The 13,785-nt window shown below is 51.2% G+C and overlaps 1 protein-coding gene across 3 annotated transcripts in view; it reads left to right on the plus strand.

Annotated features, from left to right (window-relative positions):
- CACNA1G (calcium voltage-gated channel subunit alpha1 G) overlaps positions 1 to 13,785 on the plus strand; it is a 153,967-nt gene that overhangs the window by 91,932 nt on the left and 48,250 nt on the right. For 2 of the 3 annotated variants that reach the window (XM_054221876.1, XM_054221877.1), the window contains exons 15-20: positions 2,208 to 2,301; positions 2,894 to 3,078; positions 3,229 to 3,672; positions 9,251 to 9,351; positions 10,509 to 10,632; positions 13,572 to 13,640. In XM_054221876.1, coding sequence (XP_054077851.1) covers positions 2,208 to 2,301; positions 2,894 to 3,078; positions 3,229 to 3,672; positions 9,251 to 9,351; positions 10,509 to 10,632; positions 13,572 to 13,640 — 1,017 coding nt within the window. Of the gene's footprint in view, positions 1 to 2,207; positions 2,302 to 2,893; positions 3,673 to 9,250; positions 9,352 to 10,508; positions 10,633 to 13,571; positions 13,641 to 13,785 lie in introns of all 3 variants that reach the window. The other variant, XM_054221875.1, reaches the window with a different exon arrangement.

Below are 13,785 nucleotides of genomic sequence, written 5' to 3' on the forward strand. Positions count from 1 at the left end.
AGCGCGGGTCAGGATGTGAAATGGTCCCGTTCAAGTCCGAGGAAGCCGCAGATCTCCGAAGCGCAGCACACTCCAAACCTTACTCTTCTGCCAACCTCATCTTTCTCTTTACCACTCCCTTCCCTTTCTGTCCTTTCTGAGAAGTCTGGCTTTTCCTTCAGCACAAAAGCCCTTTCCCATCATATCCCAGTGTGTCAGTCCCCTTCGGTACAGGCTGGTTTAGCCGTTGCACAGTCTGGTCCGTCTTGCCGTACCCTCGTTTCCCAAAAGGATTTTAACTCCCTGTTCTCTCATAACCCCTTTTCTATCCAGAAAGGCAAACTGGGAGTGCAAGAACAGGTAATGGGCAGCGGCCCCGGCTGCGAGATGCTTGCCTGCACCGCACTGAGTCTGGCACGTGGTGTTTCAGAGGGGCTGCTTTCTGCCCTCCAGCCGTGGGGTTTGGTGCTGGGGAGGGGGGTGGGAAGTCCCCGCGTAGCTCTGCTTTTCCATCTCGGCACACGTCTCGTCGTGCACCCTAAAACTTTCCTTTGGGCTGTTAAAGAGCACTCCAGGAATACAAATCACATAAAATTCTTCCCGTTATTTATTCCTTTTTAATAACCCATTAGGGAGGATGAGTAATTCCTGGCAGGCCCGCCATTGGGCTGAGCCCGGAGCCTCCGCGGGGAGCGTACCTGGAGCCAGCTGGAGCCCCTCTTCGTACAGAGACACGGTTTTGACTCCAGGGAAGTTCAGGCTAGCCTGACTTTACTGCTCCCCCTTGCAAGGTGCATCCCTGACCTTCCCAAGTCTGCATCCTACAGGATGAGCTTCCCTGAATAGCACAGAAGTCCTGGATCCTCAGGAGGGGACGTTTTGAGCCAACACTTCACATCACACGCTCTTTTGCCTTAAAAATGTGTCTGAGAGCGTCCAGTCTGCCTGGAAAAAAACGCTTAACTGTTTAGTGACCCTGTGGGGGGGCTATCAGGGCTCATCCCTCTGGGGTTTTGCTGAACAAAGAAGCGCAGGGCACTTTGTGTGGGGTGCCATCTCTTCCTCCCATCCCATGCAGGGGTCCCTCTGGGTTTTTACAACCAACAGGTACCCGAGCACCAAACCTCCGCTGCGCTGGCCCGGGCTCCTGGGGACGCAGCTTAGCCTTGGTGGGGGTTTTCTGGGGCTCCTGGTCTCTCCCAGCTGAAGTGAGGATCTGCTTGGCTTCTTTCATCCCAGCATCCTCCCTCTCTCCCAACCTCTCCTCCCTCCCCATGTACATCGTGACGGGGCTTGGTGGCCTTTGCCAGAGCAGTGGTTTCAGCCGTGACTCCTCCTCTTTTGGATGGGCATCGTTCTGGCGAGCACCATTGCCCGTCGGGTGTATCCTGACTATACCACACCCTAAGCGCCTTTCTGCAGTGCCAATGGACAGAATCAGTGGGATGCGCAGGGATGTCCCTAAGCGGGTCCGTGCCGCAAGACCGAGCAAGAGCCTGGGCACCACGCTGCAGCAATGGTAAACCTCTTCTCTCTTCTCCTGAGGATGGGCCCGTGTCAAAGTGGGCAGCTCTCGCTCAACCCCCGGCGTTCGAAATGATACAGCGGAATTTAAATCCCCCAAACGATACAGCGTAAATGCCCCAAACTTCTGTTGTGTGTCTCAGCTGGGAGGGGAACAGCCACCCAGGGCAGTCGCTATCAGGTTCTGCCACCCGGACCTTCTTCTGCGCTGGTGGGGCGTCCATCCACACGTGCCCCTTAGCGGCCCTGGAAAGTCCCTTGTGCCCCTTCTGAACCCTGGATTGCTTCGTCGAAGCATCACTAGAAAGAACCACACACAGAGAGTTTTAAGCCATAGCGTATAAAGAGAGATGAGTAGGTCCAATTTTTGTCCCAAAATTGCTCATCAGATATCCGTCCTTCCCTAATATCTGCCCAGTATGCAATTCTACAAGGAAAAATTAAGCAATGGTTTGTTTTTTTCTGATCCCTTTCTGGGACCGCGTTTGGAGCCAGAAGCAGTCTGTCCTCCTGGTAGGAGGTTAATTAGTCTGTGGTATAAATATGTGCATGCGTCATTTTGTGAAAGGTGATGTTGCATCGTGGTACGAAATTCAGTGGATCCGTAGGTGTGGTGTTGGAAATGGGAATCCGTTTTCTCAGAGGGGGTGTCCGTGCTCCGCGGCCCGTCATCCTCCTTGCTGAAGCTCTCTGTTTTGCTCCAGGGTGATGCTTCCAAGTCCGATTCCGAGGGGGATCTCTTCCCCCGCAGCCTGGAAGAGGAGGGAGGACTCAAGAAAAACTTGTCAAATCCAGCCTGTGAGTAACAGCCCCGGGAGGACAGGCCCTTCCACAGAAACCCCGCTTTTCTGTGAAAACAATGTGTCCCGAAGGAAAAAGCCCTCCTAGAGAGAATGATGTAGTCCAAGCTGTGACACGCTTGACACTGCAGCAGTCTTGCGGCATGGGGTGGGATCCTGGGATGCAAACGGGGAGAGATGATGGTATTTGGGCCGTAATCTCCCTGCTGAGCCTGAGGTCTGGGCTTTTGGGGTGTCTCTGCATGGGCACAAGCGGAGGAGCCATGGGGAAGGAGGATGGAGGGAGCCCAGCACGGGCAAGGAAGTTCTCAGGGTTGGATCTGGCAGGTGTTCATTGGAGGGTTGAGGGCAGCTGATGACAGTCTCCATCTGCTCTCCTCTCCCATTGGCACCCATTCCTGATTTACATCCCCCTGCTCCCCTGCCAGGCTGAAGGACAGGCTCTCGGCTCTCCAGAAGGGCTTGTTGGCCCCTATCTTCCTAGTGGTTGGAGGAGAGCCGCCCTTGCCCAGCTGCTTTGCCTGCCCGGGAGCAGGTTGTAGATGTGCCCCTTGAAGTGTGACACCAAAAACACGCTGTGTGTCTTCCAGTGATGGCCCTGAGCGACCACCCGGAGCTGAAGAAGAGCCTGACCCCGCCGCTCATCATCCACACTGCTGCCACGCCAATGCCCATGCCCAAGAGCGCCATGTTCGGAGATGCAGCGCAGGGCTACGAGTCCCGCCGGGCCAGCGGCGTCTCCATGGACCCCACTGCTTACGAGCTCAAGTCCCCGGTACTCACGTCACCTCCTCCTGCGGATGCTCAGCGGGTGTCCGTTGGGTTTACGGGTCTGTCTGTCCGTGCATCTGCCCCAGCTGGCATGGCAGCAGCCCGGCATGGGGCAGGTGGCACAGGGCTAATGCTCTCCCTGTCCTTCCCACAGCCAAGCGCCCGCAGCTCCCCGCACAGCCCCTGGAGCGCCGGCAGCAGTTGGAACAGCCGCCGCTCCAGCTGGAACAGCATCGGCCGGGCCCCCAGCCTCAAGCGTCGGGGGCAGAGCGGCGAGCGCAGATCCCTCCTCTCCGGAGAGGGGAAGGAGAGCTCGGAGGAAGGGGAGAGTTCGGATGAAGAGCACTCCAGCCGGGCCGGCAGCTTCAACGGCTCTTTGCCTCATCGCATGGAGTCACTGGAAACAAAAGGCTCCTTCGACCTCCAGGATACCCTGCAGGTGCCTTCCCTGTACCGGACCAGCAGCATGCACAGCAGCCGGACCACCGCCTCCGAGCACCAGGACTGCAACGGGAAGACTTCTCCAGGTCTGCTTCTGCACCAGCTCCACCTGGATGACCCCCGACAGGACTGCGATGATGATGATGAAGGCAACATGGTAAGGAAACGCCAAGCACTCATCTGGGGCTTTTTTCCGTGTCAAAGCGATGCTTGTGCCTGTGCCTGTCCCTGGAGAGCACAAGTGGGTGGGAAGCAATGGCCTGTTGCAGGGAGTAGTCTCACCACCAGACCAGACTGAGAGTCACCCAGAAGAGCACTGGAAGGTCCTTGGGCTGTGGATGCCACCAGAAGTGGGGTTGGCGTCATATTAAGTATTTTAGCACAGTTCATGATGGAGGGATCAAGCCAAAACCTCCCAGGTTCCACTAAAAGGTGCAAAGAAAAGGCTATCTCATGAAAGTATAAGCTTTTCTGGTTTTCTGTTCTTTTTTTTTTAAAAAAAAAACCACGCAGCTTTCCCTGCTCTCCAACCATTTTTCAGCTTTTTGCCCCCGCGTACAGCAGCAGACAATTTCTGTTGACATCAACAGGCGAAGAAGGGGCAGGGTTTGGCCCCCCATTTCCATGGCAGCATGAGTCCCCTAGAGATGGTGGTAATTTCAAAGGCTTTGCATTAATTTCCATATGAAGAGGCATTAGTCCAATAAGCATCTCTCTTTCACAGGCCTGAAAAGTGCCATTTAGGAAACATTAGCTAAAAGGGCTGCGAGCACAGGGAAGGGACAAGGGTCCCTGGCTTTTTTTCCATGTGGATGTTTGTATTTTAAGGGAATAAAAGGAATCTGGTTGTTTTTCCAAGATTTTTTGCATGGCTGGCAGAAAGGGGCTTGAGCTGGTGGCAGGACACCGTGGAGACTGTCCCATCGGGATGTTCCCAGGACAGTTTGGGGGTGGGGATGGGGTGTTTTCTGCTCTTCCCAGATTACCTCTTTGTTTCCCTTTACCTTGTTCTCAGGCTTAAAAATGTGATGGTCTGATGTGTCATCCCCACTCTTTCTGGTGGTGAAGTGGATGGGTTTTGGGTAGAGCCACGTGATGGTAACCAGGGTGGTACCGGGAACACGAAAGCTGCAGCTCGTGGACATGATTTTACTGTATTTCACTGAGTTTGTTGTATGAAAATGGAATTTGGAGCATGTGAAGGGATGCGAAAGGCAGCGGTGACTCCCGAGAAGGAACAGGAGGAGAGAGAAAGTGCTGGCAGAATGGAGTCACTCAGCTGTGAATCGCCTTTAAAAAAAGCCATTATCCCATTACATCTCCAGCATGGATCCTCAGCCTGGGATTTTTACTGATTGTCTTAACCTGGTTTTTAACCTCCATAAAATAAATTGAATTTTTAAGAAAAGGAGCAGTAATTATTTTTGGAAAAAAGCGCTATTAAAAGTGATCAAGCGACCATGCTCTTTATTGCTAGCTAGGGATTTTTTTTTATTTTTTTTTTTTTTCACGCTCCAACATCTGCTGCTTTTTTTCCAGCTCACCTGGTCCAGGCATCTCGCAGGTCCCTTCCTTTCCCCCCACAAGGTCAGAAGCCAGCGGCTCCCCTTGCCCTGGACACCGTGTGACGGGACACGTCCCTCCTCTCCCATCCCACCCAGCCCCGCAGCCCCGGCCAGCGCTGACGATAGGCTGTTCAATAAGATGCACGGTTTTAATCTTTATTACGGCATCTGTTTTTTAGCATAAACCGAAGATCGCCTTCTGTGTGCCGAGATCTGGCCACGTAGGGTTAGACCAAAGGTGCCTCAGTCCTCTCCCATGGAATGGTCAGAAGCAAAATCCTGGGGAAAGAATAGGCAAAATAGGGTAAATGAATAAACGCATGGTAGAGCTGCAACTGGGACATCCGCAGCTGGCTGGTGCCTTTCCCCGTGCTCCGAAATGTGTCTTCGCTGCAAATCACTAAACCAGACGGATTGGAAAATATTGCTTAGATTAGCGAAATGAGCCCCCAGGTTGCGGAGCTTCCCTTTGTGATTCCCTCCTGACGTTCGGGGGGGGATGTTCTGCCCCTAAATTAGCCTTGACAAAGTCAGGGGGCAAAAAAAAAAGTAATTATTTTTTAAATGGAAAAAATAAAATTCAAAACTCCCCCGCCAACAAAAGAAGAAAAGAACTCGACTGTTACTCAGATCAAAGTAATCCTAAATATGCCCTTCTGCAACAAAGCTTCACATCTCTCCTTGCTGGCTGGTTTTGATTGCCTCTGCGCAGAAATAAAAGGAAGTGCAAAGGCTTCGTTTGGATCTCCCAGGCTCCCGTTATATTAGTGCCGCTCCACTGCCTTCAATGAGTTTATTCTGGATTTACATCCCTCCGAGGGGCCGGAATCAGGCCCCTGATAGCTCTTCTCCCCAGTAAGTATAAAATGAGGGGACTGAAAACTGTTCTTCATTGCACGACTGCAGACAAGGAGGAACTTCGCGGGGAGCGCGGTCTGCTGCCTGGTTGGGCTCACGTGGCTGGGACCGACATCGGGGATGTGCTGCGAGGTCTTTGTTGTTCGCATCTGCTGCATTTTTGGATGCTTTTCGACCCAAATTTGCTGAGTGCTCAGAGCAGAAAGTGAGGCAAATATTGAAATCTGCAACCAAATGCGTCCCCTCCTCCCAGGGGACAAAATCCTCCTTGCAATGGCAGCTCCTTTCCCTGTCGCCTGTTGCACTTTTCGTTCTGTGGCGTGCGGTCCAGCCGCCCCCCGAGCCCTCTCAGCCTGCCCCCGCTGCATATTTATATTAAATCATCAGGTCCCGAGCGCCTCTGTGCAGCTTCCAGCTTGCCTGGGGGTCCGCTGCCGCTCATAGAGCGTTTTTCAGCTTCCCCCCCCACCCCACCCCGTCCTTATAATAAATCTTTTATAAATCTAAGCCTCTCCCTTACTCCAAGGAGCGCATCAGTCATCTTTTTAATGCCAACTGCCTTTCATCCTGCCCTCAGAACTACATTAATATCTGAAAGTCCTAAAAAAGCAGCTATTTCTCAGCAGCTCTCCTTGCTGTGGGATGGGAGTGAAGGCAGCCCCGGCATCGCACCGTGTCCTGGCCCCAGCCTGCATCCCGGCGGGGGGAGTTTCGGTGGTCGTACCCAGGGAGATTTTTGTGTAAATCGCCGGCGACTGAACTAAAGAGGAGTTTTCTTCTTCCCCCCCACCCCCAGCCCCGCATCTTTATTCATCCTGTCCAGGTGTGTTTTATGAACAAATAGATATGATTTAAACCACATAATTGATATATCGCTTTGAACATAATGCAGGCTTAAGCTGCAATCAGCCTGATTGTAAGCAGTTGATGCGTGTCTGGACCTCGCAGAGAAAGCATTTGATGGGACTTAGGCTGGAAACGCTCGGGTTTTTATTTCACAAATATCTTACATTTGGCTCAAATTAAGTGAACTGCGCTGTTCCACGGGGGGAAATCTGGAGCGAGTCCTTTGACTTGAGATTTCTGCGGATGTACTTGGCCCCGTAGAGAGCCGCCGGGCTGCAGCCCCGGCCGAGCCCTGGTGCTCGCCCTTACTCGAACACGCTGAATAGAGCGACATGACGGAAGATCACTTTTTGCCTTTGTTATCTGATTTAGCCCATGAACTGCAAGCTGCAACAATTAGCCAGACCCCAAAATATCTTTTGCATTAAAATTGGACAAAAGGAATATAAAGAAGCATTCTGTGCTGCTGACGCATTACCATTCACTACAAATCCCCATGATAAATACCAGAACTGCTTTGAATAATAGATACTTGTGGAAACCTTCCAGCTCGCAAAATGAACTGGACCAAGTCACAGCTATTACTCCATGTCCAGAGGCTGGGGTAACAATCGCTCTTCTCACCGCAACTTTGAGCAGACACCTGATTTTTTATCCATTTATTTACCTTTGTTAAATCTATGGATAATTAAACTAACTAGGCTGCTCGAAGGGATAACACAACCCCAAGGATGCATGCTCTATTAAATACAGTTTAGAGGGAAGGGAGCAGTTCTGATTCCTTGCCTGGGGTTGGAAAAGGGATGTGAAAACAGCCAAGACGTGGCCAAAACCTACTGGTGTGCCGTGGCGTGGTCTGTGCTTGCCTAGAAAGGGAAGGGGTAGAAAGATCGAGCTTTTTTTTTGTGGTGATTCAAACTTTTCTTGTTATTTTCACGAGGTGGTTTTCATTTTCTGAAGGGTTCAGGTTGTCACCAAGCGCTTTCATTAAAATGGACGCTACACTGGCTATTACCCATCGCTAATGAGACCCCTGGCTGAGTGCATGTAGGAACAGAAAGGACTTCCTCCATTCCGCTCAATTACCCTAACAAATCCCATTTTTACAGCCCGCAGTACCTCCAATTGCTAACAGTTTGGCTCCGAATGAATTCCCCCCCCCCCGGCCCTGTTGTTTTTAGGGTGAAATAAATAAAAGTGGCTCAGCCCCGGGGCCCTGTCGCTCCCGGGGTGTGAGCAGCAATTCCTGCGCTGTGCTTCGCACCCCTCTGCATCCTCACGGCTCTGAACATCTGCAGAAGAAAGCTTCAAAGAGCCCGGGCGGCCACGTGTGTGCCCAGCCAAGCCCTGGCGGTAGCAGGGAAATAACGCTAATGGAAGAGCGAGGATTTGTTTTTGTTGATCTGTAAATGCAAAGCTCCGCGGTGACGTTGCACGCACCCATCTGTGGATTGATCTTCTGGTGCTTCGCTTTGGAAGGGCTGGGAAAGCCCCAGCGTGGTGGGCGAGAGGTTCATCTGGCTCCTGCTGGTTGCCGCTGCTCAAGATGCTTGCGCTGCGATGCCAATTGGATTAAAGATCCTGACCTCCCCTCGGAGACCTACAGACGAGGAGGCGACAAGACTAATCCAGAGGCTGTTCCAGCCAGGACGAGGCTTCCCCTCAGGGTCCACTTTTTCATGTCTTTCGTTGGCTTGTTGGCCAAGGCTTTTACAATCTGCCCTTCTGGCCTTAAACGACCTTGCAGGGGGTCTAAAACATAAGTATGCCTGGCCGAGGATACGCTGGGCTTTCAAGTAGGAATTAATTTGCGGGAGTCGGATGGCCTGTGTTCATGCAGAAGCTCAGGCTGGCCACGATGTTCCCTTCTGGCTTTATAATCTCCCGTCTAATCTGTTTGTGCTGAATGAGAGGCAGATGCTCGCCATTGTGTTCCTGGACCAAAACTCAGGTCCCCAAACGGTTTCTTCAGCTTTCCAGGGGTGCTTAGACATAGGGCTTGGCCCAGCAAGGAGCAGGCATCCCTCCCTCTACTCCATTTATAACCTCTGACATAAGCATTATATATTATTAAAAAAAAACCCAAACAAAAAAAAAAAACAACAAAAATACCCCAAAAATCTTAGAAGATTCAGGCAAGCATCTGAGGAGTATCTGGAGGGACTGAAGCTGATCAGAGCGGGTTATCAGTCATCTAGGACAAAGACTTTATTTACTGTGTTGGTCCTTTTGGCTAACTGTGTGCCAGATGCAAGACCAAGCCCTTGCCCAGTTGCCAGAGCTCTTTCCCCTGCCCAGTGGGGTCTTTTTCAGGGGCATCATTTTATTTCAGCTTTACTGAGCACTTGGAAATGTGTCTTCAGTGAAAAATTGCCCCGGGTCCTTTGCTTGGAATTTTTGGGGGTTTGCTGTTTTAACAGTTCTCTCTTTGTTTTCCTCCCGGTCTGCTCTACGTTTCCCTCCTAGAGCAAAAGAGACCGCATCAAGGCGTGGGTACGGGCACGTCTCCCTGCCTGCTGCAAAGAGAGAGACTCCTGGTCCATCTACATCTTCGCCCCTCACTCAAGGTAAGGCGGATGCCCTTGAGCAGTGGTGGCGTGCTGGGCATGGGCACGGGTGCCTGGGCATGGGTGCCCTCGTTGCGATGGCTCATTCTGCCCATGTATCCCATATGGGTCTCTCTGTGTCAGAGCCAAAACTCCCAGGCCTTCCCCTACTCCAGTACCACATCGGGGTCACAGAGGGCTGCTCCAGGGTGTGCACAGTCCTGGCATAGGAGTGTCCAGTACAGACCTGCAGCCCAGGGCATGGCTAGAGCTTTAATCAAGTTCGTCATTCGCTCTGTCATTGATGCCAGCGCTCTGCAAGTTTTTCACTTGACGGAGCGTTGGGGGGAAAGGTGCTGCATTAAGGAGATAAATCTGAATTTGCACCCAGTGTACGCTAATAAGACAGCAAAAGGACACTCCTTGACCTCCTAAACCCGCCTGGACTTCTCTGTCTACTCTCTCCCAACAACCCTCAGAAAACACCCTCTCCTTGCCCGCAGGCCCCCAGCTCTGCACTTCCCAAAGCCCAGCCGCGCCGGGGCCGTCTGGGCTCCGTGCTCTCCTCTGTGTCCCTCTGGACATGCACCCACGCTCACCGAGGGTATCCTGTGTTTGAGCTGGTGGGCCCTGGACAGCATTCGAGTTCATTCATACAAAGATTAGAGAGATTTTCAGAAACAGACTTTGGGAAATGTAATACGGTATTATAAATCCTGGGTCAGTGTACAGCCATCTGTCACAGTAAATAGCTTCTGTCCCTTTGTTCTGTGTGCGCTCAACCCTTACGGGCTTGCTGGGAGTATTCCTTCCTTTATTTAAGCTAAACCTGAGCACTACAGAACAGGTAGGGGGTCGGATCCGAACCTGGCTGCGTGTCCAAGTTGTGAAAGCAGCTCCACTTCAAGTGACCCAGAGTCCCCTGTGAACATTACCAGGGCTTGAAGTTCTGGAACCCAATTCTGTAGCTCCGATCCTTTTCTATTCATACCCCGATCTGCCTGCAGCGTGCGGCTCTGCCAGGGAGGGGATTGGGAGATTGTAGCTCATCTGCTTTGCAAACGGAGCGCTCGATTCCCCTGACATGCGTCGAGCTGCAGCGTTTCTCCCCAACCAGTCGAGCATTAATAGCTAGTCTGTGTCTCCTCTTTTTTTTTTTTTTTCTTCTTTCTCGGCAGATTTCGCCTGATGTGCAATAGAATCATCACACACAAGATGTTTGATCATATCGTCTTGGTGATCATTTTCCTGAACTGCATTACCATTGCCATGGAACGACCCAAAATCGAGCCTCACAGTGCTGTGAGTTTCCAAGGTTAACTCTTTCCCGTGCTCCTGCTGGAGCCAACACCCGTGGTGTGGACCCCACACCCGTGGCGTGGACCCCACTGCTGTGCACTTGGTCTCACTTTCTTTCTCTTTTGTAAACGGGAAGCTGGCAACACCCCCTGCGTATCCTTTGAATTAGGTGCAGCAACTCTCCTGGTCCCTACCCAGCCTCCTTTCAAACTACAGGAGCAGAGCTCATGGCCTGCAATATATCGAATATCCCATTTCTGCAAGTACAATCAAGGTTTTAACACATGACATAAGCATGACATCTGTCTCGGTTTCCTTCGCTGATAAACCTTCAAACACTTTTCCTCTCTCGACACAATGTTCGTTTCTTCCATCTGTTCTCCACGGGCACGTATGTGTGGTGCGAAGGGAATGGGGGAAACTGTTCATTTCATACTCTGCTCTCCCCTTTGTGTATCAGCTTTGTTGTGACACAAGAAAAACTGAATTGATACATGCACTGTGATGCCATTTCCCCAAAGCATTTTGTTTTGAAAGACTGCGTAAGGATTTCTCAAACCAGACCCTCACAGCACTAACGTCCATCAATCGGAGGGGCAGAATCGCCCTATTGCTCTTTTATTTTAGCATAGATTGTGGCTGAGAGATTCGCTGCGCTCTTGCTGATGTAGTGCAAAAGACTGCTCATATCGCAATCATATAGAATCCTGTTTTGTTGATGTAGGCGTGTCAGGCTGTTCATTTTTGTGGATCTTCAATGTAAGACCTTAAAACTGGAGTCTTGGCTGCTCTGTGCCTATTTTAAGCTTTCCCTAGTAGTCCTCCTTACCAAAATAGTTTGCCCAGTGGTCCCTCCCCTAAATCCATTTTTTTTCTTTTGGCTATCATGCAGTCATGGCGCACCAACTCGCAGCTGCAAGAAGAGAGCAGGACTCCCTGCCAGCTGATCTAGCGGGAGGGAATCACCCTGCTGTTCCCCAAATGGGGCACCCTGAGAATGTCCCTTGAAATCCCAAATGCTTCTTTGGAGCCCCTTGCTGCGTCCTCTGAGAATCGCCATTCACCAAGGCTGGGTCCAAAGGAAACTGTGCTTACACAGAGCTGAAGGGAATGGGGTGATGTGCGTGAGTCAGAGGAGCCCACAGCAAAGAGCTGTAGCACGAAAAACCAGTACTTCATGTATGAGAGGAGAAGGATGTCCCTGGGCATCGGAAGAGTGCAGAGAGGAAAGGGGCCAGGGATTCATCAGCATCAGGTTATAACCAAGGGAACGAAAATGGGCCATCCAAGGTTGGAGCTGAGCCAGACCACGCTCTGGGAGCAGCAGGGAGGAGAAGGGGGATGCTGAGCGGTGGGCAGGGAGCAGGGGAGCCAGGAGGAGTGCACAGGCCCTGCCTGCGCTGATGAAGCTCTCATCTGGAAACCGAGAGAGTTAGTTTAGCTTGAGTTGTTTAAAATAATTGTACTTTGCTTCCCCAAGCTGTGGATTTTTTAGCTGCTTCAAGCGAGTTCTCTTTCCCTGTCCCAGTTTCAGCTGGCTCATTGGAAGAGGGGATGCTGTTGCTAGCCAACACACGCTCCCCATCGCAGAGTGCACGACATGGGCCGGGGAGATTATCCTGCAAAATAGCCACACGCTTGCCAGAGAGGAATGTAATATCCTCAGTCTCTCCTCCATGCTATTGCTGTTTTATCTCCAGCTCCACAAGCAGGTCCCTGCTCACTCTCTCCTGCCTACTGCCTACCCCTCCACAGCAGTCTTTTGTGTGGCAGTCAGCTAACGGCCGGAGATGTTTCCTATCACAGCTCAGGCAATCACAGTGCAGGTCTAGGACCTAATTAATTATGGACCCAGTATGGAAACAAGCTACTCTGTGGTTCCTGAGTCACTTTCAGTAAATCATGATCTGGCAAGCGAGAGAGTTGCCAAGGTGTTTTGTCTTGTTTAAATTGCATCTCATTTTGAGCAAGAGATCTGCATCTTTTACGGGACTGCTCTGTAGGGAGAGGCAGAAATAAATCCAGAATTGTTATTAGCAGAAGTGGGGCTGGTTCAATTGTATGCGCACATGCATACATGCATACGCATCATCTTTCCTCCAGCCTCCCCCTTCTGCTGTCCATTTCTCGGTACAGGCAATCAGAGATTGTTCGGGGATTAGGGAAAAGTGTAATTTATTTAATGATCATCATTAAAAAGAAAGGTTTCTGCTAACTACAGATAGGGAACCGGTCCATGGTCTCATCTGTAATCACTAGCTGCTATTGCAGAGCGGTGGCAGTGAGGACTGCATGGTCTGGTGGATAGCGCAGGGGACTGGGAGATGAGACTGTTGGGCTTCACGCCCAGGACTAGCCTGTGGCTTTGGGCAAGTGAATCAACCTTTCAGGGGCAGGTCTCAGCTGGCATAAACCCCCAGAGCTTCACTGGCTTCGGTGGAGCTGTGACAACTCATGCCAGCTGCGCTTCGGTGTCCCGTGGGTCCTGCTTGCCTTGCAGCACACCCACTCTAATATTGACTTAATTTCTAGGAGAATTGGGAGCTCAGTGATATTTGCAGTGTGCGGTGATGTCTGCAGGTGAGGGGCAGGTAGAGATTTGTCAGGCACCTTCTGAAGAGGGGAGATCTCCCTGTTTCTGCTTGGGGGCGGGGGGGGGCAAATGGGGGGGATTTGGGGGCAAATGGGGTGATTTTAGGGGGCAGGTGCTGGCTCTGCCCCTGTCCATGGTGCTGACACAGACCCGGGCACTGGCAGTGCTGAGCGTGCAGAGGGTTATTGTCTAAATATTTGGATTTTCCTCTCTTTGCAAGCAAACGGTCCGAGACTTGTTTCAGCACAGAAGCTGGAGAACAGTTAGCAACCACCCAAATATGCACAGGGAGATGTACAGCTGCGGAGAGCAGGCTATAAAACCTTGTCTCTCTTTTTCTTTTTTATAGGAACGGATTTTCCTAACGCTCTCCAACTACATCTTTACAGTTATCTTCCTGACTGAGATGACAGTTAAGGTAAATGAAGCTGGAGGATAAGCGTGCCTATATTATATTAGTGAAATTTTATTATAGTGGACTCACAAAACCCTACTAGCAATGAGCGAGGTGTATATTTTCCTCTTCTGAATCATATTCAAATACCCATCACATGCCTTATTCT

This window comes from Rissa tridactyla, chromosome 15 (assembly GCF_028500815.1).
Source record: "Rissa tridactyla isolate bRisTri1 chromosome 15, bRisTri1.patW.cur.20221130, whole genome shotgun sequence".
Taxonomy (NCBI): Eukaryota; Metazoa; Chordata; class Aves; order Charadriiformes; family Laridae; genus Rissa; species Rissa tridactyla.